This window comes from Achroia grisella, unplaced genomic scaffold (assembly GCF_030625045.1).
Source record: "Achroia grisella isolate CSIRO2021 unplaced genomic scaffold, CSIRO_AGI_Agris_v1 utg660, whole genome shotgun sequence".
In the NCBI taxonomy this organism is placed as follows: domain Eukaryota; kingdom Metazoa; phylum Arthropoda; class Insecta; order Lepidoptera; family Pyralidae; genus Achroia; species Achroia grisella.
Window position 1 is genome coordinate 2,765,669 of NW_026712984.1, and position 22,842 is coordinate 2,788,510.

General features: G+C 32.5%; 4 protein-coding genes across 4 annotated transcripts; 2 read left to right on the forward strand and 2 right to left on the reverse strand.

The window, feature by feature from the left end:
- Positions 1-2,226: 2,226 nt before the first annotated feature.
- On the forward strand, positions 2,227-5,364 carry LOC131849751 (uncharacterized). The gene is made up of 2 exons (XM_059199866.1): positions 2,227-4,474; positions 4,760-5,364. Exons 1-2 carry the CDS (start codon positions 2,339-2,341, stop codon positions 4,868-4,870), a joined length of 2,247 nt encoding a protein of 748 aa, XP_059055849.1. The 5' UTR covers positions 2,227-2,338; the 3' UTR covers positions 4,871-5,364.
- A 734-nt stretch (positions 5,365-6,098) lies between these two features.
- LOC131849601 (large ribosomal subunit protein uL30) lies at positions 6,099-10,959 on the reverse strand. Its single transcript, XM_059199707.1, has 7 exons — positions 10,881-10,959; positions 10,015-10,171; positions 8,959-9,078; positions 8,044-8,133; positions 7,356-7,499; positions 6,696-6,845; positions 6,099-6,264 (listed from the first exon to the last, which is right to left on the reverse strand). The coding sequence occupies exons 2-7, from the start codon at positions 10,165-10,167 to the stop codon at positions 6,124-6,126; spliced, it is 798 nt and encodes a 265-aa protein (XP_059055690.1). The 5' UTR covers positions 10,168-10,171; positions 10,881-10,959; the 3' UTR covers positions 6,099-6,123.
- A 408-nt stretch (positions 10,960-11,367) lies between these two features.
- Positions 11,368-17,114, forward strand: LOC131849796 (zinc finger MYND domain-containing protein 10). Its single transcript, XM_059199916.1, has 10 exons — positions 11,368-11,501; positions 11,759-11,867; positions 12,457-12,570; positions 12,942-13,081; positions 13,498-13,620; positions 14,107-14,261; positions 14,800-14,951; positions 15,636-15,797; positions 16,191-16,429; positions 16,895-17,114. The coding sequence occupies exons 1-10, from the start codon at positions 11,398-11,400 to the stop codon at positions 16,962-16,964; spliced, it is 1,368 nt and encodes a 455-aa protein (XP_059055899.1). The 5' UTR covers positions 11,368-11,397; the 3' UTR covers positions 16,965-17,114.
- A 202-nt stretch (positions 17,115-17,316) lies between these two features.
- LOC131849593 (small ribosomal subunit protein eS12) lies at positions 17,317-22,161 on the reverse strand. Its single transcript, XM_059199695.1, has 6 exons — positions 22,118-22,161; positions 21,946-21,983; positions 21,315-21,449; positions 19,219-19,321; positions 18,246-18,347; positions 17,317-17,424 (listed from the first exon to the last, which is right to left on the reverse strand). Exons 2-6 carry the CDS (start codon positions 21,960-21,962, stop codon positions 17,362-17,364), a joined length of 420 nt encoding a protein of 139 aa, XP_059055678.1. The 5' UTR covers positions 21,963-21,983; positions 22,118-22,161; the 3' UTR covers positions 17,317-17,361.
- Between the last annotated feature and the right edge of the window lie 681 nt (positions 22,162-22,842).

Consider the following 22,842-nt stretch of genomic DNA (forward strand, 5'->3'; position numbering starts at 1 on the left):
AACTTTCTATCAATTTGACATAACTAAATGATGTCGAACAGTGTTAGATAGGTAGGTAGAAGAAAATCTAATGTTTCGTTATATGGACTTGACTTTAAAATATCTTATGAAATATAAAACGAAATTGGGTAAACAAATACACTCTGTAGATCACCCAAGTGAGACAAGTAAGTGCCATGTCAGATGTAGGTATTGCTAAAAAATCGTATATCTATAGAAAATAACATTATATGAACAATACAATTACCTAATGCAATCAATTATGTTAAAAAATTTCTGTACCTACTTCATCCTTTGAGTCCTAAATACTCAAAGGATCAAAGAAAAAGATATGATCCTAAAAAGGTAGTATTATTTTAAGTTTTATGAATCTTATTTGAGAATTAGGTAATTTGCGAACAATATTGTCACATAGCCCAGAAAAGGGAATCGCATCTATGAAAATTGTGAATTATTATTTGCTCATTCGTTGTAATGTTTCTTTTTATCAATATTCATGACTTTGGAATGTAATACAAAAAAAATTGTCAGTTTTCGCAAAATTATCCAATCATCACTTCAGGTCTGTGACAAAGACGTCATAGAAAAGCAATAAAAATTATATGAATAACAAATTTGGGTAAAATTAGCACAAAACAATTGATAGCAACTACTTAATTAATAATTATTATGAATATTACTGTAATTTAAATGAATGGTTTATAAAATAAGTCTACATTATTTTTAAAATGTCTACTGTACGTAGAATTTTATCATTTTGTAATAATAATTATGAAATTTTTAAATTACCTTTGTGTACTTATCTATTTAAATTTTGTTTCGTGGAGTAAAAGAATGATGTTACACGATTTGTTTTTATTCATTAATATTTAGCTCATTCCCGCAGTTTTAGCACATTCCTGAAATTCCGATTCCATTCCGAATCCAACAATTTATAAAGTAAATTCCATGGTTTATAATAAAAAAAAATTAACATTTCAGGGAGTGATGGAATAGTTAATAATCGTACTAAACTCTCTGGAACTCTCTCTCTCTCTCACCATGGTGGTTTTTGTGACCTTTGCCATAGAAGCTTGCACATTATCATCCATTAAATATATAACGTTTCAAGCTGCGTTTTTTATTGATGCCATGAAATGGAGCACCCGCCTGCACAAACGGGGCACCAGAGCAGGATGATAAGATGAATTTGAGATCAGGTCAGTTAGGCCATCGTGACAAATTTATGATGGTCACCAGGAATTTGTCACGATGGTTTCCAGTAGGAACCACGTGGAGGTCAACCTGACATGGTACATAGCTGGCAATAGTGTAATTAGCTCACTAACAATTCACTTTTCCCCTCAAGCTGCGTTGCGGAGGTTTTTAAAAGGTAAATCGATGAATTAGTTTCATTAACAGAATTACCATATACATAGATGTCAGTACCGGATTAATCATTAAGCAAAGTACAACACATATGCCGAGGGCTAAAAGGGAAAACAAAAAATTTAAAATATTCCGTAGAGTGAAAAATTTGGATCATCAATGACAATGAGTATTGTATTATTAATTTTTTCGTTGTATGCTGTCATAGGAACAGAACCATCTAGTATCGAGTAGTAGAACTAATACTAACAGTATTTCGTTAAGTACATTCTTTCGTAAACTTTAAAAGAGCTGATGATCTTCAAGCGACTGAACAGTCCTATTTATAAAATATTCTATTAGATACAAAATTGGATTCAGTAAACTCTATTCAATGCTTTCTTTTAACAGAGAATTGCATTGCCTATGAAAATTATTACAGACATTAACTATCCGTATATATGTATAATATAATATACGGATTAAAGCTGTCAAGAATATCATGGATATTCTACGAAAAGTAAATATTTATTGATAACATAAAACTAATGACTAGGCATCGGACTAAATCTTTTAATTTAAACGAATTTTAAACCAACAACAGCAATCAGTATCTGTGAGCAAGTAATCACTCCGCTCCCTTCAGGAACTATTAAGAGACTCATGAACATTTTTTTGCACTAAACTATTAAGAAACTCAAAAACATTTTTACACTGTAAAACGACATTATCTTAACAATTCAACACATATAAAATAAAGTAAGAAAATTAAGAACATTAAACACATGCAGACATGTATGGGCACAGTTCCCTTTGCCTTACGTTATAAGATAATCAGAACCAAAAAAAAATTACATCTTAAACTTGCTTTTGTTTTCATTTGCTATGGTTATTTTCATATGTGTAACTTGTCGTTGTTTGAAAATAAATACCCGCCTTTTTTACATTTTTCTCATATATCGCAGCAAGGTTAAAATATTATTTTCATGAAATGGATTTCTCTGGAGAAATTGAAGGGACAAAAAAGTGCTTCAACTGCGACTATCAGCTGTACGACAACGTAAACATAAATTACGACGAAGCAACATCTATGATAGCTCTCTGGAATAAATTTCAAATATTGGTCTACGAAAATCGCAATTTGGAGAGTACAGCGAAAATATTTATGCCAGATTTTCAAATCCATGATTTAATTGTGTGTAACAACTATATTGTATGTCTGGACAATAATCATTGCGTTCACACAACATCATTAAAATTTAAAAGCCCTGCTCAAAAACGATTTAAAACTAGTTTCCAATTAAAAGTACAAGATGTTGCGGTGTTTTCTCGTTACCATGAAGACTATGTTCTATGTCTACAATATGAAGCCGAATGTTACTACCTCTGTCTTCACAAACTTAATGCAAGTTTTCAATTAGAGAAAAAAGTTGCAATAAAACACTCTGGACCGTGGCCTTTACCTAAACCTAATTTAAATAAGTGTTTACTAACATCATTTCATATTGAACCAGTACATTTTGATTCAATAAAGAAAATTTATGAAGTTAGTGAGACAGTGTCTATCGACTGCTCCATTTTATTGATGTCTTTTGACAATTTAACAGTTTACAGTTGTTTATTTAGCAATAAAATGATTGAGGAACAAGTTACAATTGTAAAATTATACACATGCCCTTCAGAAATATGTAATATAGAAATTATAGCAAAAGAAAACTTATCTCTATTAATTTCATTAAAAATGGGAACTTTAATAACATTAGAACTACAAGACACATCCATGGAGCCAAAAATAATTCATTTGAACACAGCAATTTATAAATGTTTAAGACAGAATGACAATATAATATACACAGATGGTGTAACAATGTGGTCATCAACAAACACATATTCAGATGTCAATATAAATCTTCGACAGTTTATTGTGAATCAGGTTAAAGATTTTGCTAAATGTGGAGATTATCTAATATGTACATCATATTCTAAATTGATATATGTTATACCACTTGATGATGATACATCATATATTAAAGCATCAAATGATCCGTACACACCCGCAGAGAAACTTCTAAATAATTCTGAATATTTATATAAAATATTAGAAGAAATTGAGATGAACAATGATGTTATAAAGAAAGTTCAAGAAGAAAGCAATTATATTACAACACTCTCATTATCAAATAGGCAGGATTTAGTGGAGGACATAATACAACACAGCATTGTTGTATATGAGAATTATCAAGAAGCTATACAGGATAATAAAGATTTAATACTTGCAGATAATATGTGGGAATATTTTAAAGCAGATACATTATTACTTGTTGTTAAGATTACCACAACTACACTGCAACATATGTTCGCTAATATGATATCTAATTTATTAAATGATTTAAAGATACATGTAACACTATCAAATGATTTAAAAATACTTAAAACTACAAGTGTGAAGTTAAAAGGAGCATTGAGAAAAGTAAATATATTAATAGGGTTAAATAACAAAAATATCAAAATATTTGAAGTGAATGCTTTAATAAAAATTATAGTAAAAATACCAGGTGCTCATGATCGCAAACAGTTTTTATGGGCTACTTTGTATAAGAAAGAATTTCCATTAAATTCAGAGCATTTCATAAAAACTGCTAATGATTTTACTAATATATGTCATATGAATGAATCAGGTGATACAATAGAAAAATTGATATATAAAGTAGCATACAATCAGCATAAGCATATATTTCAATTTATTGATGTATCAAAAACCAAAACAAATTCCTCAAATTGGTCTTTGTACTTGAAACTTCCAGTCAATTATAGAGAGATATTAAAAAATGACAGTTACTGCAGAAAACACCTAAGTGTGAGTAGAGCAAACTTCCTCGTTGAAGAATATACAAGGGAGGAATTTTTAGATTCCAAAAGTGATGTATCATTTGATATTGGTGATGAAAAAGTTAAATTAGAAATAATCAATGATGATCCTACATGGCCAGTATTAAAAATTACAAGTGTGAATATAAAGTTATCATTTAACATAAGGAATTTCTTTTCAAATATAATTTATAATAATTTCAAGAGCCACCGCACAGAAAGAGAGTATGTGATCTATAACTTATACACTGTCACAGAGGTGTGTTAAATTATTAATTTACTTTTTATTTATTTATCTGTTATCTATACATACAAGAAGACTTGTTTGCAAGTCGTACGTTTAAATCGTGCATGGCCAGAGAATATCTACTGCATACCTTTTATTCGTCAAAATAAGACACTACCAAGCAAATATGTTTTGCAAATTAATTTATGGCTAAACTACTGGACCTATTTTATATATTTTTAAGATCACTGCTTAATCATTATGTAATATTTATTGATAAATTTTGCATAATATATTTCTATATTATTTTTTTTTCAGACTCTTCAAAGGGATTTAAAAGCATGCATTATGGAGAATTACTCCCTAGAAAGATTCCGCCCACTAGCAGAGCAGTTTCAACGGAGTATTATAGGTGCCCTCCCTATATGATACTCATTTGTTCACGCAAACGTGATTTGTAATTTTTATAAAGACTGAAGAATTCAACATTGTCCTATGATGTTATGATCATTTGTAAAAATATGATTCCTTCCCATAATTGTAATAAATAGTGGTCAATTAATTTTAATTAGCAGATTGAATACATGTTCTCTATTAGGCAATCCGTCTGTCTAATGATTAATTGTATCAGTGATGACGCACCGCTAAACCGCTAGACCATCTAGCAGTTTAGCTGTGTGCTAAACCTTCCATTTCTTTCCAGTGGCAATAGGTTCGAATCCTCGCACGATGCAAACATTTGTATTCATTAGTATTGTATCGTTCTAGGTGTTTCCTATGTATAAAAATATATTTTTGTATTTATATTACTTGTCCCATAACAAGCTCTCCTTAGCTTTGGCCTAGGAGCTGCGTACAGTGGAGGTTTATTTTTATATAATTAATTGCATTGTGATATTGATTATTATTGATGTTAAGTAAAACTGTGATGAAATAATTTTAATTCAAATTAAATTACAGAAATCTTATATCTTGTTTTCCTGTATAAAATGTATTGTATATCCTTCCAAAATACAATGTGTATATTAATATGATCTGGTATGTATCTTAACAGAAACTTCAGTTTTATTCAGATAAGTCTTTTTCTAGTCAAATTTCATTATGATCCGTTCAGTCGTGAAAAGGTAACAGACACAATGTTTATACGTACATTATTATAGAGATTATCTATCAATCCCATATTAATACATATTGTTTTTATTTAATACGCTCTAGAAAGACGGGTCCTGGTCATTATGTAGTACAGTAAGACAATGTAATGACATTGTCTTACTGTACTGTAAGGAGAATGCTCCTTACGAAATCTCTCGATTTGTTTCTACTGGCTGCCATTCTGGTACACTCATGGAGTGGACTACATAACGATAATGACTTGGTCTGTTCATCACATAACTAATTACGTGGGGGAAAGGGGATTGTTAAATGTGGACTGATAACCTCATTGCTAACAAAGTATTGTCAGATTGACCTCCACGCCTTTCGCCCTGAATACCAATGTGATAAATTACTGTGAATTTGTGAGCTACCTGACCTGACCTTATGATCATCATCCACCACTGGTGGCCCGCGTAAACCGTTAGCTCAGACGGATGCGCCCTTCCATTAAAAAAACTAGGTGGAATCAATTGATAAGTCGTCAGAAAATAAAAAACCATAATATATTTATTATACTCTATTTATATTTAGACCATTCTCCTGAGGAGTTCGTTGATCTTGTCCTCACGGTTACCGAAGTCACCGCCGTCGACGTAATGGATTGTCTTCTTACGCCAGCCTCCGGTCGGATTGTTCAGCTTGAATGGCCATAGGAAGTTGCTTGCGTACTGCAATTATACAAATAATATCAGATTAATACAACTATTTAGGGCATGTTATATCTTTAGTAATTTAAGATAGGATTTTACAAAAAAATCCTAGGCAATAATATAATAAGATAAAAAAGTTGAAACGGTAAAAATTTTACAGATATTTATATATCAAAAATGTAGACAATGAACTCTTTTTATAACTCTCAACAGCGCCATGTTTCTGCAACCCTATCCCAACATTCCACTACACACAGTAATTGTTTCTTGAAAACGGCAAAGTGTCATCAGCGTGGAAGAAAACTTGATTATTATTCTTTAAAAATTGAAGTCTAAATTCTTGTTTCAGATTCTACATTTTTAAGGCAATATTAATAATAATATTTATATAATTTTATTGTCATATGCAAGAACTGGTGTGGTAAAGTAGTTTTAGATACTATATTTACCTTGAACTTGTCACCAACAGTGAAAATCTCGTGTATGAGATCTTCCACGCAGATGATGTTGCTCTTTCCCAGCTTGTTCTCTACTATTGTGTTGGATGTGATCGGTACACGCTGACCGTTCACCTTCGCGAAGCCGCGTTTGTATACCAACTGAAAAATAAAGTATTATATTAGGCATATAATGAAGACCTTACTTTACAAGATCATTTCTATAGTAGGTTCTAGACAGAATGGCAACAACATCTATTCGTGCAGTGCATATATATAGGTGACGACTGCTACTGTCGGTTAGGTGGGCCGACAGTTTAATTTGACATTCTAGTTACATAACAAAAAGAAAATATCAGATGTTTTTAACAATTTTCTGCATTAATAAGAATATATTAGAGCTACAAAGACCAGGAAGTGTCCTGGCTGTATAGCTAGTCATCACGACATTTTTGAGGACTAAGATGTCATGCCTCTTATCCTGTTTATTAAACACTCTTAAGCAGAACACATCTTATAAAGCAAATTGCTTTTCTGTCAAAATACATGACACTTGACACACACACCAAATTTTTACAAATGAAACGGAATTTCACATTTCAGCAAATACATCGCTTAATATTTAGTATCACTTACAAAATACAATAAAAAATAGCAGATAGTTATGCTCACCTCGCGAACACTCTTTAGGTTAGGGTAACCCCAGGTGATGTAGGGCTCGGCGATGCGCAGCATGTTCACTGTAGCTTTGTTGAGTCGTACGAATACTGCATTGTTAATCTGACGCAATCTGAACAATTGCAAGACTTTGCGCACCTATATAGTATAGAAGATTATAAGATACATTTTTAGTATATTACTAACAATATTTGTACAAGAATATTCTATTTTAAGATTAAAAATAGCCACCCACAACAGTTACATATAGGTCTACACGTATTATATATATAAACCTATTGCTAAAAACTGTATTAAATAATTAAATCTGTTGCGTAGTTTAAAAGATCTAAGGGAACAGACTGCCGAAGTGACTTCATTTTATACTATGTAAGGATGAAACAATAATTTTTGGAAATATTTAATGGTCTATGAGTATATTGGTTATATAAACTATATGCTAGTTCCCCATCAATACAAATTAAAGTAAACTCTATGTTATATGGGAACACCTGTTACATGTCACAAAACTCTAAGTTTTGTTTGTTTCACAACTATAGTATCTAGATTGGTAATTACCACATCATTGTTTAATCAGTATCAATAATCCTGAAACTAACATAGTCTTTTCAAAATGATTTATTAGTAGTTATCTAGATATAATTAAAATAAAAATTTATCTTGTGTATCAAAATCAGCTTACCTTGGGTGAGACCTGATTGATACCACGGATACGGATCACAAATGCAAGCTTGGCTTCACCGGGCACATAGTAGTTACCACGGTTGCGTGCCTGCAATACAACAGAATATTGGTCAAAATTAGGCATAATCCCCACATATCACACTGCAGTCCAAGAAAGGCGCGCATTGCACGAAATTATGGACTTACTCTTGTACAACCTTTTTTATGGCATGCCCCTTTACTTTTCGTTCTTAAAATTATTGCCCCATAAAGTAACAGGAAGAATGAGCAAGAAACTTGTGTTGCTCTTTTGATTAAATGCTGTTTTAAATAACTACACATGTATGAGGCATGCAACATTCAACATATAATCACTAGGCACACATTCTGTGTTCAATCAGATAATATTGACAGCATTGTGAATTTTAAATCTTATATATAAAAGTCTCTTGTCACAATGTTAGTTACCATACTCCTCCCATAGGGCTTGATCGATTTTTGTGAAATTTTATATGCATATTCCGTAGGTCTGAGAAATGGCTATTATCTATTTTTCTTACCCCTAAGTGGTAAGGCATATCCACCCCTAAATATATTTTTTTAATTTCTCAACATATTTTATTATTATATAGGATTGAAAAATACATACAACCCTAAATTTTCACCCTTATATTGATCCTATTTTTTTAATAGTGATTTTAATTTACATGGCAAAACAATGTTTGCCGGGACAGCTAGTACCATTTACAAACTCTTAAACTTTATAATAAGCCTCTTTATAATGAAAGTGTTCTCAAGGACATTTGTATCTTAAAAAAACCAACATCAATTTACAAACATTACAACTTAATGAATGTGTATCTCGACTCAGCATGGAAACAATGGTTTCCAGGGCTGATTTTCAGTTGGACATACAAAATGCAGATATTCTCACCTGTCTGGCTAGCCTGATCTCATCGCGCTCCCTGATACGGTATTCCTTGACGTATTGCTCAGCTCGTTTGAAGATCTCCTTCTTCTTTTTGATGGCTGCTGTACGCCTCTTGAGTGTGACCTGAATTAATACTATTTTTTAATATTGTTCCAAATAATAGTACAGATTTGAATATACAATAATCAGAGATATCAGAATTAAATATTACAGCATCTTTATCAGATGAACTATGCCTTTGAATTAGGAATCATCATGATATGACAAGCTAAATAGTTTAATACACAGTCAGCTCTTATTAAATGATAATTAGCCTATATTCAACAATCTTCATTTTGCTAATAATTATATTTTATAACAGCTGTGGCCCTGGCATAAATCACCTATATGTTATTCTGATGTATAAGCTACTGTAAAATTTCCTCAAAAACTCTTCAGTTGTTTTTGCATGAAAGAGTAACAAAAATCCATCCATACTCACAAGCATTTATAATATTAATAAGATAATCTAACTAGAACTATGCTAAACATTGTTGATAAATCCATGCTGTTTACATAATCACACATGTTTTACAAAAGAATTTTGAATCCTGTGATATATTCAATCTTAATGATTTATTTTTAAATCCATTCAGCCATATAGTAGTAAAAAGGTAACAAATTAACACACACACTTTCACATCTATAATATTAGAATAAAAGAATGCATTGGACACAAAATAACAGTAAGTGCTATTACAATCAATGCAACTGCAATCCTTAAGACTTATCTAATGAGAAACCACATCACTTCATATTTGTATCATTATTTAAAGTAATTTGTAATACTTAGATGCTGTTGCTGTGATGACATTATTATTACACCACCATACATAAAATTTAATACATTACTTTTCGAACCTTGGTATATTCAGAATAACAAGTTACTGTTTTTATAGTCACCTGACTATAAAAAACAATTACACTATAATTTATAGTTTCACAACAACACCCATGTCAGGATATTTTATAACCATAAATAAAAATAGTTAAAATATTAATTAGTAAAATAGTGTTTACCTGTACACGGCGAGCTCTGAGCGCATCTCTGCGTTTGCGGTGCTTAAGCACTGACTCGGGGACAGCGGGCAATTTCTTGCTGCCTTCCTTGCCCTTCACTGGCGCCTTCTTCTCAGCAGGCTTATCAGCCTTCTTCTGTGTTGTTGCAACCATTGTGCTGAAATTTTCGATAACATTTCTTTAATAACAATTTAAACATGAATTAATACATGAAATGTTACAAATATAATGTAGTATCATTTTAGTATGAATTGAAAAATAAGTTTAGTAAACAATATCTTGAATAGAAATATTTAGAAAGATTTGGGATTACTACTACTTGCAGAATAATTATGGTCTTTGACCAATATTAGTCATAAAAAATCGAAATATCTCTTACAGTCACACTATTTCTTAAAGTCAATAGAGCAAACAAAGAATATAGTTTTTTATTTATTTGTTCCCGATTTATTCATTATTATACTTATTCGGATTTGTATATTGCAAATGCATAAAATATTAATAAATCTACGAAATTATAATCCCTACACTTCGAAAGAAGCGTGAAGTAACTATGAGAGGTTAGGATACTGAAATGAAAAAATATTGATATTAGTCCCTATCTTCTAACTATAGTTGTTTACAACACATATCAAAGTTACGTCCAGTTACAAAATGTTCTAAATATTTTCTATAAGCATTTGATTTCAGACATAGTGAACAACAAGAGGCTTTGGAAACGGCATGACATCCATTCAATTTCATTATCACTTTACACAAAAAAATCACTGAATATTTACAAATACTGACACTATACAGTGAAGATATTTTTTATTTTTACACAAAATAGGACCAATTTAAAGATATAAATATAATTTTATAACAACCTGCGGGGCAAAACTCCACGCGGCACGTGTGTCAAATTCAAAAGAACGACAGAGAAAATAGAGTTCCGGTGATCGCCATTTTAGTTCTATTTTTATAGTGGCAATATTTGTATTAAGGCAATTTTTCACTATGCTAATAATCAATTTCTATATTAGATAAAAAATAGTATCCTCTGTAGTATCATTGTTTGAATGTAAATATCGCAATAGTCATATTCAAACAATGATAACATATTATATAAAAATGATAAAAGTGATTTTCTGTACATATATAAACACGTACATTTATGACACGTTCCTGAGTTGACTTATTTCCTGCAATGTGGCGCGAACATACAAAACTCAGGACATAAGTACCTGTAGAATGGTATTTAAAAAAAACGATCGAATAAACGTCTCCATAGCAACCCTATTCATGTTAAGAGAATATAATTTTTAAGTAGATTTATTACCAGCAAGTAATAATAATTGTAGACAGTATTCTGAACATTCATAAAATATACACTCAAAATACAAAATGGTAGAAAAAGACCCTCAATTGAGCGCTCTTGAAATAGGCGAATTAGATATGTTTGTTGAAAGTATGGAACAATCACATATAGAAAACATTGGAAACCAAGCGTAAGTAACCACAACATCTATCAAAAACAACTTTTTTTATTATTATTACCTATGTTACAAAATAAATATAAGTATCATTAAAATTTCAGCTTTCTAAAGTTAGATTGTATGTAAACGAGTTTGTAGGTATATTTTTTTATTTATTCAGTAAAATTGTTCTTAGTGTCGTATCCCATATCTACTTACTTCTAAAACTAAGTTACAATGTAAATTGCATTGGGTATACCTTATTTTTGTTACTGCTTTTACTATTATAGGTGGTTAGACTGGCATATTAGACTGCAAAAACTTAACCAACAGGCTGTTTTAGAAGCGTCATCTATGCAAGAGGAACTGACTAAAGAAACACTTATATCATGTGGAAAGGTACATTCATTATTATAAAAATTATCTATAATATTAAAAAACTTATCATAAAATGACAACCCTGAGATTAATCAACCCATGGATGTGCGCGTCTATCGAACGAAACGGAAAATTCCCTGTCGCTTGTTTTTCGTCTGTGTATTTTTTTAGTTGAGTAATATAATTAGGTATGCCCAATAAGTTTTAGCCAGAGCTTCACAAATTCACGATCCGCCCCGAGACCGAAGGCTAGGTAAAATACTTATGAAACCGAATCACTTTTATGAAGAAACAAAGATGACTAAAAATTAATTTTGGAACTATTTATACTATAACAGATTAACCACATCACGATGCAGTATGAAATACTACAAAACTTTTATTAAATCCTGAGAACTTTTATTAGCAACAGTTTTCAATACTAATTATTGCTATAAAGATGATTAAGGCGCTTGTCAATTTATGATTCAATCTTCATTTAATATACTCCCGTTTATTCCAATTTATGGCAACACCATTGTAAAATACTTCAGTGATCTTAAATTTTGGATATTGAATTAATTCCACGTTATTTACACGTTATATAAAAGCGTTAATTCATTTTTTTCAGTTGCCTGTTTTAGTTTACGAAGCAATATGTATACAAGTGTGGCGTATGAAAATATACCCACAGATACTCAAATTGGAACCTGCGCCCGCTAATACATTTGGTATTTATATGGTGGTAACGTATGTTTCATATTATTTGGCTACTACAGGCACAGATAATATAATATTCTATAGGTAAACTTTGTAGTAAGTTATCTACGTGAGTACATTAGTCTCACCTGTTTCGGTCTTTAAACAGATTTCATTCGAAGAAATATATGAATTATCTACATGATAAAAGACTCGTGCGATGCCCTGACTGCAACGCATGTAAGCTTGCTATCCTTATTCTCAATTATCCCATAATTTCGTTACTAATGGTATCATTACTTATCGACTCTTAGAGTTGTATTACAGGCGTCACGTCGTGATGTCGATAGTGCTGTTCATATATTTACTTATGCTACTTTTGTTGGCCGCCATAGCAATTAAATAAAAAAAATACAGTTGTACCACGAGGCGGCGGCTGTGGGTCTTCTGGAGACCGTTCTGTTCCATGAGGACGGTGCGCAGTGTATCGCCGACGTGGTGGTAGACCTCCTTAACTACGCTGTCGAACAGCTCACCAGTATGGTAGTTTTAATTGAGTAAGTCATTATTACTATTAATAATTATTATTAATAATAAAATTATTATTATTATTATTATGGGTCGCCCATTGGTCGAAATTCGGTCATAGTTAATTTAAATTTGAAAGTTAGTACAACACCTACTGATTTTTTTTAATTACACTTTTTAGCAAGAATCTTGTTGTTACACTGTGTTTATGTGCAATACTGTTTTTTTTTAAGTTAATTAAGTTTTTAAACTTTGAGTTAATCCAGTATTGTACTAGGTATACGATGTATGTGGATACCATTAGAGAGTTACAGTTGGTAACATTATTAATTTGTTTTTTATCTGCAGAACTGTCATTCACTTTTTTACTTTAACATAAGTAACAGAAATGATCAAAATAGCTAACATAGTCAAGCTCATGTTTATAATTGTTACATTAAAACAGAAATGGCTACCTAAAGCCAGTGACCGCGAAGCAAATGGAGTGCGAGACGGCCGTCGAAGAATTGGACCGGCAGAAGCGCGATCTGCAATTCGACATCAGCATGAGATGCATTTCTATCGTACGGTGAGATGTGTTTGGGCACAGCTAGCGAACTTAGATCTAAAAGGTATTTTTGGAAATGAAAACTCTTTTCGTGTCAGCCAGTTCCTAAAGACGTATACATCACGCGGGAGTTGGCCTTCAGCCTCTCCATAAGTTCTTCCGCGGGATTGAAGTGCTAGTGAGTGCAGACACTCACCCCCTATCGTTCGCTGAAGTTAAAGACCAACTGCGGCCAACAGCATTAGAATAGTTATATATAATAAATTATGCGTCTAAGATCTGTACCAACTAACAAAAAGGTGAAGACTGAAACGTGTGAACAGATCTTCATAATTTGTAACTAAGAACTATCTCGGTCACGTCATCCTTTAAACAAAAATAAAACACATCATTAGGGGTCTATTCATTTGACAATACGACATCCCTCTTTTGGCGTCACGGCTTTAAAAATCGAATTGAGAACCTCTTTTTTGGTATCGAATTTAGTTTTAATTTTAAATTATTCAGCTACATAACGGAGCATATGGAGGCCGCAGGTGTGGGTGCGTCCATATCGACCAACTTGTATAAAACCAACGACGTGCCATCACTACTCGCGCATCTCCTCAAACTGGAACCGTGGAGGAAGATAGACGAGAAGGGTGACATGCAAACGTTTAACTGTAAGTACCAATTCGGCACTCAATCACATCAATCAATCAAAATGTCTTTATTCATGTAATCTGAGATATAAATCTAACGCAATGTACTTCGCGCCTATAACTCGCAAGAAACTCTGCTTCATTTAGTATTGTATTTGTTTGGGAATAGGGTAAGGTCAATCTCCATGCGGTAGCTCTGGAAAGTATCGTAATTAATTCGTCACAAATTTGGGATGATTGGCTCACTGACCTGACTTCGTACTCATCCAACTTTCTTCCACTGGTGCACAACCCTGATATACCATCACTGCAAACGGTAGCACGATACCATTATGATCTACTAAATAATTTCTGTTTACGGCCTTTTCAAAAAGAATGACTACCCCTGCGTTTTGTCTGTCTGCAAAATAAAAAAAATTAGAGAACCGTGTTGTTTTTATGTTTCCATTCATCATCCATAATGTATTATACTACCTTCTAAGAAAGAATTAAGATAACCGTTAAATATATATTTTGCTACGATATTACTTTAAGCAGCTTCCTTTGCCTATACATGCAGTTGGTCGTTGGAATAAGCCGAACGCAGAAGAAGCAATTCAACTGCACCGTAGCGCCGCTCAACTGTGGCTGTGTCTGCGACAGCTGGTACTCCAGCCGCGTCTGAACCACTACTACACGCTCGACGAGTGTCGCAGGGCCGCCTTCTGCTCGGTCAGTATTTGTTTTTTTTTAAATATGATCATGGAATGGTGCACCCGTCTGCGCTAACGGTTTACACTGGCTGGACACCAGTGAAGGATGATAAGATGAACATGAAGTCAGGTCAGTTAGCCCATCTTAGCAAATTGCAATTTATCACGATGGTTTCCAGGAGTAACTGCGTGGAAATCAACCTGACATGCTAGGAATGGCGTTCTTAGTCCACTTACTAACAATCCTCGTCCCGCTTTATTTCTGTATTCAAGTTTTAAAAATAAATATATGATGCTAAAGGAACTACTTTTTTTACGAAGTAGAATGTATTACAAGTTTTGGCCTGGGAACCTCTCTCATCAGCTGCTTTGTAAGCTGTATTTTGTTAAAATCTGGCTGTGATATTGCAAGATAACATGCATGACATCTTAGTCCTCTGGAATGGCAACTTATTAGTTACCCGTGATACCGTCACGGGTGTCACATGATAACGTAATGTCCGTAGTACTATTCATGTACATAGGCGCCGGTTATCACATACTGTGGGCCATCAGCTTGTTTGCCATTCCAAAAACAGCTTTGCCATTACATGTAATGTTCTTATCTTTGCCATTACTGAGCTGTAATATTTGAACGCCATCAAGGACAAAGACGATCTTATCTATAATAACTAATTCTCACAATGGTATGGTCTGTCCACAGCTACAATCAAAGATAACCGAAGTGATGCTCGACCAAATACCACCATTGGGCGACCTCAAGGATTTCCTGTGCAGATTGTCGGTGGGAGACTATTCAAGTTTTCACAACCGCACCAACGGCGTCAAGAATCCTGGGTGTACTTTAATTGAAATAGTACCGCAGGTAACGGTAACCAATGCTCGTTGGAATAGACGTGTTCTAGATTGGAAACCACGAATTGGCAAACGAAGTATTTGAATTAAAAAATAAATCTGTATTATTGTAAACATGTACCTACAACGTTTATTTAATAATATTACGAGCTGAGTTTCTTGTCAGTTCATCTCATCTCGACATAATTAGACATACATTAGTAAAAATATGTTTTTTTTTTAAATAAAAAAGAAATCAAAATCACAGATCAAAATATTTTTATTGGACACCACACAGCTAGGTGGAGCGGCGACATACGTAGAGTTGCAGGTAGTAACTGGAAGAGAAGTGCTCAGTGGCGTAAAGACGTCTAGCAGTCGACTGCTGTGAGCTGACGATGACCAATTTTTTAAATATTTACAGATAAAAGAAACGTACATGAAGCAAATACACAAACGCACAAAATCCATTGCTAAAGCTCAGTTGGAGCACTTCCATATGGACGGTTCCGAGGAATCCCGCGAGATGGCGCGGCGTCTGCTCGACTCGTATACTAGCGATGCGGCGCTCGCGCTTGACAGCGGCGGTGCTAAGTGTGCGCGGTGTGGTGATGCTGCCAGCAAGAAATGTTCACGGTGCAAGACCGAGTGGTACTGTGGCAGGTATGTGCTCATCATAATACTTACTTAATATTATATATGCAATAGTAACTCTGTCTCCTCTTTAACGTCACACCTACTGAACTGATTCAAAATTATATTTGGTACAAAGATCGAGTAGACCCTGAGAAAGGACAGGCTTCTATAAAAAGTAGGTATGGTAAAAAATTAAATGGGAACATTAAATTGCGAGGATCTCTTTCACCGTCCATTGCGGAAATTATACCATAAACAAAGTCTGGCCTTAGAATTTTCATATAATTCAAATCCATCTCCATTAATTTCTGTATTGATATATATTAATTCTGTCTTGTCTCACTTGCGATTGACATGCCACCTCACTGAACGATACTCTACTGTATTATTCATAGTGATGTTTTATAATAGGAACATATACAAGTACGAAATGTTGTGTAACTCATTGCACATTTAAATTAATAATTAATTTTATTTATATTTGCATTACAGAGAATGTCAAGTGCAGCAATGGCCGAAACACAAGGAAATATGCGATCAGTTTGCCAAACTTTGTGTGTAGAGATTATAAGAGTTAATACCTATTTAAAAAAATAGTTATTTTATGCTAATATATTTTTAAGCATTGTGACTTAGCGTTTATTTATATACCACAGATAACATAATATGTTTATACTTACTTAATGATCTTTAGATATAAACAAAGTCGCTGTCGCTGGTCTGTTCGCTTATCTTTTAAATTAGGTACACAACATATTTTAATGCAGTTTTTAGCATGAGATATTGACTCAAAAAATATTTATATGTATTTATTATACATGCGTGTTATAGAACAACACGAGAATGCAAAGGTTTGTAATGCATCCGTGCGAAGGCAGGACGGGTCGTAAGTTTTTATAAATAAAAGTGTAGGCCAATTTTTTTGTATTTTTATTTTAAATTTAACTTAGACATCTAGATTAGCTTGAGGACTTAAGGTAGTCCTTGAGCACGTCCAGCGCTGGTGTCTCCTCACCGAAATCCTAAAAAGGAAAAAGTGTATTGTATATAGTATTGAAAGATGAAAATGACATTAGATTCCTAACATACAACTATAAGGCATGTAGGTAAATACAAAAACACCGTGAATTTAAAATGCCATTGACCTCTAAAATGTTCTTTCCCCAATGTCATATTTGACTACGCAATTATATATTAAGTAACATTTATGAAGTCGGAGAATCTAACAATCGCTATTAATATTTTTTCACAATACATTCTTGTTAATGATCTGATTTCATTTGTATGAGACACATATAAATGCCCCACACGATCTTAGAACACATAAAAAAGTATAAATCCTTACACTAATTAAAATATGCATTATAGTTAGCACACTATTCTCTTGCAAGTATCATTAATATACTAGTGAAATATATATATTACTAATTGAAAAAAAAAAGAAAAACTATTATTTTATATAATAGATATATGTGGACGAATTTTGTACGAATGATAGGAAGGTTACCTGTGCAGAGGCAAGGCACCATAGGGTCATTCATTTATATAGCGCTGAAATATTTTCACTGACAACCCATAAAAGTTGCCTGTGTTCGTGCTAAGCGCAATTATTTGATTTAAGCATTTTACAAGGCCTCATATTGTAATCTTAAACATCCAAAATTGCCATACTAAGGCAATTCTTCTATTCATATTGAGTTATGAATCCTAGAGATCACATGTTAATATGAGTAGACTACAGTTCTGTATTGTAATATAGTATTGGGTGGCCTATACATTATCACCATGTAAAATTAGACTAACAGTAGCACTATAGTTGTAAGAAGCCTATTTTGACACTCACTTTGATAACCACACATGAGCAGCCGACGATCTTTCTAGCCTTTCCGTCTTTGTCGATTTTGCACAAACCGGCCCATTCTCCGAGCTTCTTGTTGTTATCCACCTATAAACAATATTATATAGCTTAAAGATTGTATATTCACTAATCAAATGCGTTATATTTGTAAACCAGTAGACTAGATCGTAACTCCTGAATCTGATCGGAGATCGTGAATTTCTTATCACCTACAATATATAATTACCAGCGTATAACCATTAAACTGTCAAACTCCAATTAATTTGTCTATTCATAATAATACAAGTAGTGGTTCCTATAAAAAAATTACTAATTTCTTAAATTAAAGAAATTGAATATTTTTTATTGGAAGTTGTCATAATTACTTTAATACTTTTCTATTATTATGATTATATAAAAAAAAATGTGAGACGTATTGTTTGCAATTTATTTTTATTGATATAGATGTCAGCATGCTAGGAAAGTTGGCTCAGCATAGTGAGAGCCACCATAGGGGCATACTAATCACTCTGCGCTCCTTAGGCCAAACCAAACATTGGTGTCGGGCTGGCTCGTGCGGAGCGATCTAAAAGCACCAGGTCATTGATCCTAATCCTATCCTAACGAGACTATCACCATTTTAATGTTTTCCATCACCATCAGAATGGCTCTCAGGATGATAAGTGAATAATGTAGTCTAAGCCTGCACAATATTACCAGGGATAAAAGGTTTTGCAAAGGGTGAAAGGGGAATACTAGTAATGTGGACTATTGATCTCATGTTATAAGTAAGGTTGACCCCCACGCGCTTTCCCCTGGAAACCATTATAAATTCTTCGTGAATTTGTCACAATGGGCTATGTGACCTGGCCTTATGGTCATTATCATCCACCACTGGTGCTTTACCAGTGTAAACTGTTAGCACAGGCGGGAGCACCATTCCATTATCATCCATGAACATAATATATCTATTATTTACCTTGACTAATGCAATCTGATGTTCATTGCAGAGAGCCTGCACAAGCTTCTTGTATGCAGCCTCGTCACAGTTCTCTGCTAGCACACACAATACAGCTTGCCTCCTACAATTAAATATATACTATATGAATGATATAAAATAATAGTAAACCCAGTTCTGTATTAAGTGTAGTAAATTCTTTCAAGTGATCAATGGCTTTTGTTATAAAACAACACCTGCATTTTTTTTCAAACTGTATAGAGAAACAAAGGAAAAAATATAATACAGAACCTTTGTACAGAGTAACAAAGCTAAAACTGTTTATTGTATTATGTACAGGAAGAAAAGTGCATAGAGAATTGAAACATTAGCTATTCCTGCTACTAGGCACTGTAGTAAACTAAGGAATTAGTAACTTCAACTACATTAATTGTTTTTCAGGTAGTATTTATTGCCCACCATAACCTATAATACTAGGACAATAAACAAAATATTAAGTACTAGGAGTCCCAATTTGGACTTGCCATAAACAAAGCCACAGGCCACTTTATATTAATAGGTTTTTTTTATAAAACTTTATGAATTTCATAGACCTTAATTGTGGGTGTAATATTAAGTGTGGGTTTTAAACGCCTAGTGTAGTTTCTGTACAAGATTTATGTTGGAAATATATAATAACTCTATATTTATATACTTTAACTTTTTACATGTGTAAATTATAAAAAAATAAAAAATAATTTTACTATTGATAAAACACATAGTTGTGATTAGAGGTAGGGCATTGCTTGTATTTGGGAATAGTTGATCCATTGTTAACAATGTATGGTCAGGGCCTCAGGACCTCCATGTAGTCCCCTTTGGAAAACACTGTGGTTAATTCTTAGTCAATTAACCGTGATGAACTAATTGACTTGACTTCATGCTACCATTCTCTGCTGGTGCCTTGTCAGTTTATATGCACAGGCCAAGGCACCTGTTATAAATAATACCTACAAGTTTTTACAAAAGTATTGTAGCACATCTGGGAGGCCACAGACTTGCAAGTCAAGCACTGTGGTACTATGTGTGTGCATTATTGTAGGCAATGGAACAGATCAACCATGACTTTGCATCATAGAAGATATTTCCAAATAACATACAACTAGAACAGCTGTACATTAAGTGGATATTATGGGGGAGAACCATTGCCAGATACATCCTGTTTAAGTAAGTTTATTTACATTACAGACATATATTATACTAGTTGTTCCTGCAAACATTGTTGTGGTATACAAATTAAAATCACTATTATAAAATGGTGACGGAAGAGTGAAAATTTAGGTGCAGCATTCCATTATGATCCAAAAAAACCCTTAACACTTAGGGATATGAAAAATATATAGTACCCAATTCTCAAAAACTTTTATAAAAATTGGGCAAGCCTATGTAATGGTAATGAGTATGGTAACTAACATTGTTACACAAGAATTTTACATATATGATATAAACAATTTATGCTACACTGATATTAGTGGTAGTCCTGTATATGCTTTTTCATAGTAGGCATGCAAATTTTTATTAATAGGTATAACAATTACACACTATTATTACTAATAATTACAAATGAAAAAGTAGAGTTACTGTTTAAGCTCTAATAATGTTAGTCATTAATGATAATGACTTGAATGATAGCAGCTCATGGCTTGGTGCTACCTGACAACAAGTTGTTACTTGCTGAAAAAATTCAAAAACCGATCAATTATTATTTGATTTATCCACAACAAACAGGTGAAAAATGAAATATTTTCTATCACAACAAAATTAATATGAGGCTAACCTAAAGGTATAATGAATGAATTAAAAATATTAATGAAAATAGTTCAGAATTGATAAATAAATTGAGTATGATACAAATTGATTTACTGTATTTTCATAATAATCTTACTAATATCATAAATGCAAGCATGAATAAATGGATGTCTGTTACACTTTCATGCAAAAACTATTTGATGAAATTTTACAGTGATATAGCGCATAAAATCAGATTTACACAAATTTTACAGCTGAAACCACAGGCACAGCTAGTAAACTATAATTTCAAGTAATATGAAAATAATGTAAGAAAATTGATCACAAACTTGTCAAGTGCTTTAGCCGCCTCATGGAGACCATGGACAAGCCCACCATGTATGAGCGCAGTCTTCAGGACCTCCTGTAGGGCTGTGTTCACATCCATAGCACCGCCGCTCAGGACGGGGTTGGCGGGAACCTCACTGAAATAGGCAACATTTAGTTATTTACTCATCTAATTTTAGGTTAAGTATGATAACTTGTTTTATGTTTTTGATAGAAAAAGATCTAGCATCTAGCCTACAGTATCTTATTTTCACTATGAGTCGTTTAGAATATAAGCAGAGTTAACTAGATTAATTAATTATTATGTTAGAGACAGTTTGAACACATTTTATAAATAGTCATTGTGAAACGAATTTGACTAAGTTTTTTTTTACTAACAACAATATTTAAAGATTATTTAGACAACACTTTGGAAAAGTACCATTGTTTAAATGTGAATTTATTGTGACAAAAATTAATTTAACCTACAATTAACATAAAAAGAGGTTATGTTGACAACATGTTTCAATAATTATTTGGCTTAAATAATACTAAATTAGAACACTAAAACTTATTACAATACATAGAAGATATTATAGTTATGTTTAATAGGAGTAAAAAGTAAAGAAATTTATTATAAACAATGATACTCACACATCGACATCAGCCATGGTTTTCTGTGTTTTGACGACCTGAAATACGAAATACACTCAGCTATAAGACACATCGACATGGATTTTTAACTATTAAAATAACAATAATGTTAAAGATCACTAAAATACTTCGAGATTGGAAAAAATATAGATCAAAACGTTTGACACTTTACCTACGGCACCGGAAAAAGAAATATTAGCGTTGTACAATATCGATAAATGATATTGATGAGAGTCAAGAACAGTGTTGTTGACTATACTATCGTATTATTTTTTTAAAGACAAATTATGAAGTAGCAAAAAAATAATATTTTTACTTTTCAGTATAGAAGTTTTAATATACAATTACAACTAAACTACTAACTAACTATTATGTCATCATTGGTACTTAAAATACCAAAAGTTACTCCATAATATCCTCCATAAATGTGCAATTGGTTATGTGCGACAATAGTTGCAAATTAAAAGTATATTACTTTTATAAACGTCAAAATATTTTTGTTAGTATATCTAATAATCGATATCTGCAGACTATGCTCAGCACTTTGTAGACACAACACTAACGAACAAGGCAAGTGACAAAGAGAGAGTTACCATTATTAAAAAAAACCTCATTACGGTATCCAATGTCGAAATATTTATTGCTACATATCGAAATATTTATTTTAATATACATAGAAACAAAAATTGGTATTATTTTTTTGTCTATATATTTCTTCCGAATTTGTACTTGGTGTGGAAAATGTATGTAATAATATAAGAATTGACGGTTTTATAATTGTAGATCCATTACTATGATGTCATATGCTCGTAAGTTGGTAATTGTTTTAAGGAAAATTAAATATAATTATATAAAATGATAAAAAAAATTATCAACACTACTTTTAATCAATAAAGA

Coding starts and splice junctions, on each gene's coding strand:
- LOC131849751 (XM_059199866.1), top strand. CDS start 2,339: ATGGATTTCTCTGGAGAAATTGAAGGGACAAAAAAGTGCTTCAACTGC. Junction 4,475..4,759: donor ACTTATACACTGTCACAGAG/GTGTGTTAAATT, acceptor TTTTTTTTTCAG/ACTCTTCAAAGGGATTTAAA.
- LOC131849601 (XM_059199707.1), bottom strand. CDS start 10,167: ATGGTTGCAACAACACAGAAGAAGGCTGATAAGCCTGCTGAGAAGAAG. Junction 9,079..10,014: donor TCAGAGCTCGCCGTGTACAG/GTAAACACTATT, acceptor GTATTAATTCAG/GTCACACTCAAGAGGCGTAC. Junction 7,500..8,043: donor TCAATCAGGTCTCACCCAAG/GTAAGCTGATTT, acceptor TATACTATATAG/GTGCGCAAAGTCTTGCAATT.
- LOC131849796 (XM_059199916.1), top strand. CDS start 11,398: ATGGTAGAAAAAGACCCTCAATTGAGCGCTCTTGAAATAGGCGAATTA. Junction 11,868..12,456: donor CACTTATATCATGTGGAAAG/GTACATTCATTA, acceptor CATTTTTTTCAG/TTGCCTGTTTTAGTTTACGA. Junction 13,082..13,497: donor AGTATGGTAGTTTTAATTGA/GTAAGTCATTAT, acceptor ACATTAAAACAG/AAATGGCTACCTAAAGCCAG.
- LOC131849593 (XM_059199695.1), bottom strand. Junction 19,322..21,314: donor GCGGCTAAAGCACTTGACAA/GTTTGTGATCAA, acceptor ATTTAATTGTAG/GAGGCAAGCTGTATTGTGTG. Junction 18,348..19,218: donor ATCAGATTGCATTAGTCAAG/GTAAATAATAGA, acceptor TATTGTTTATAG/GTGGATAACAACAAGAAGCT.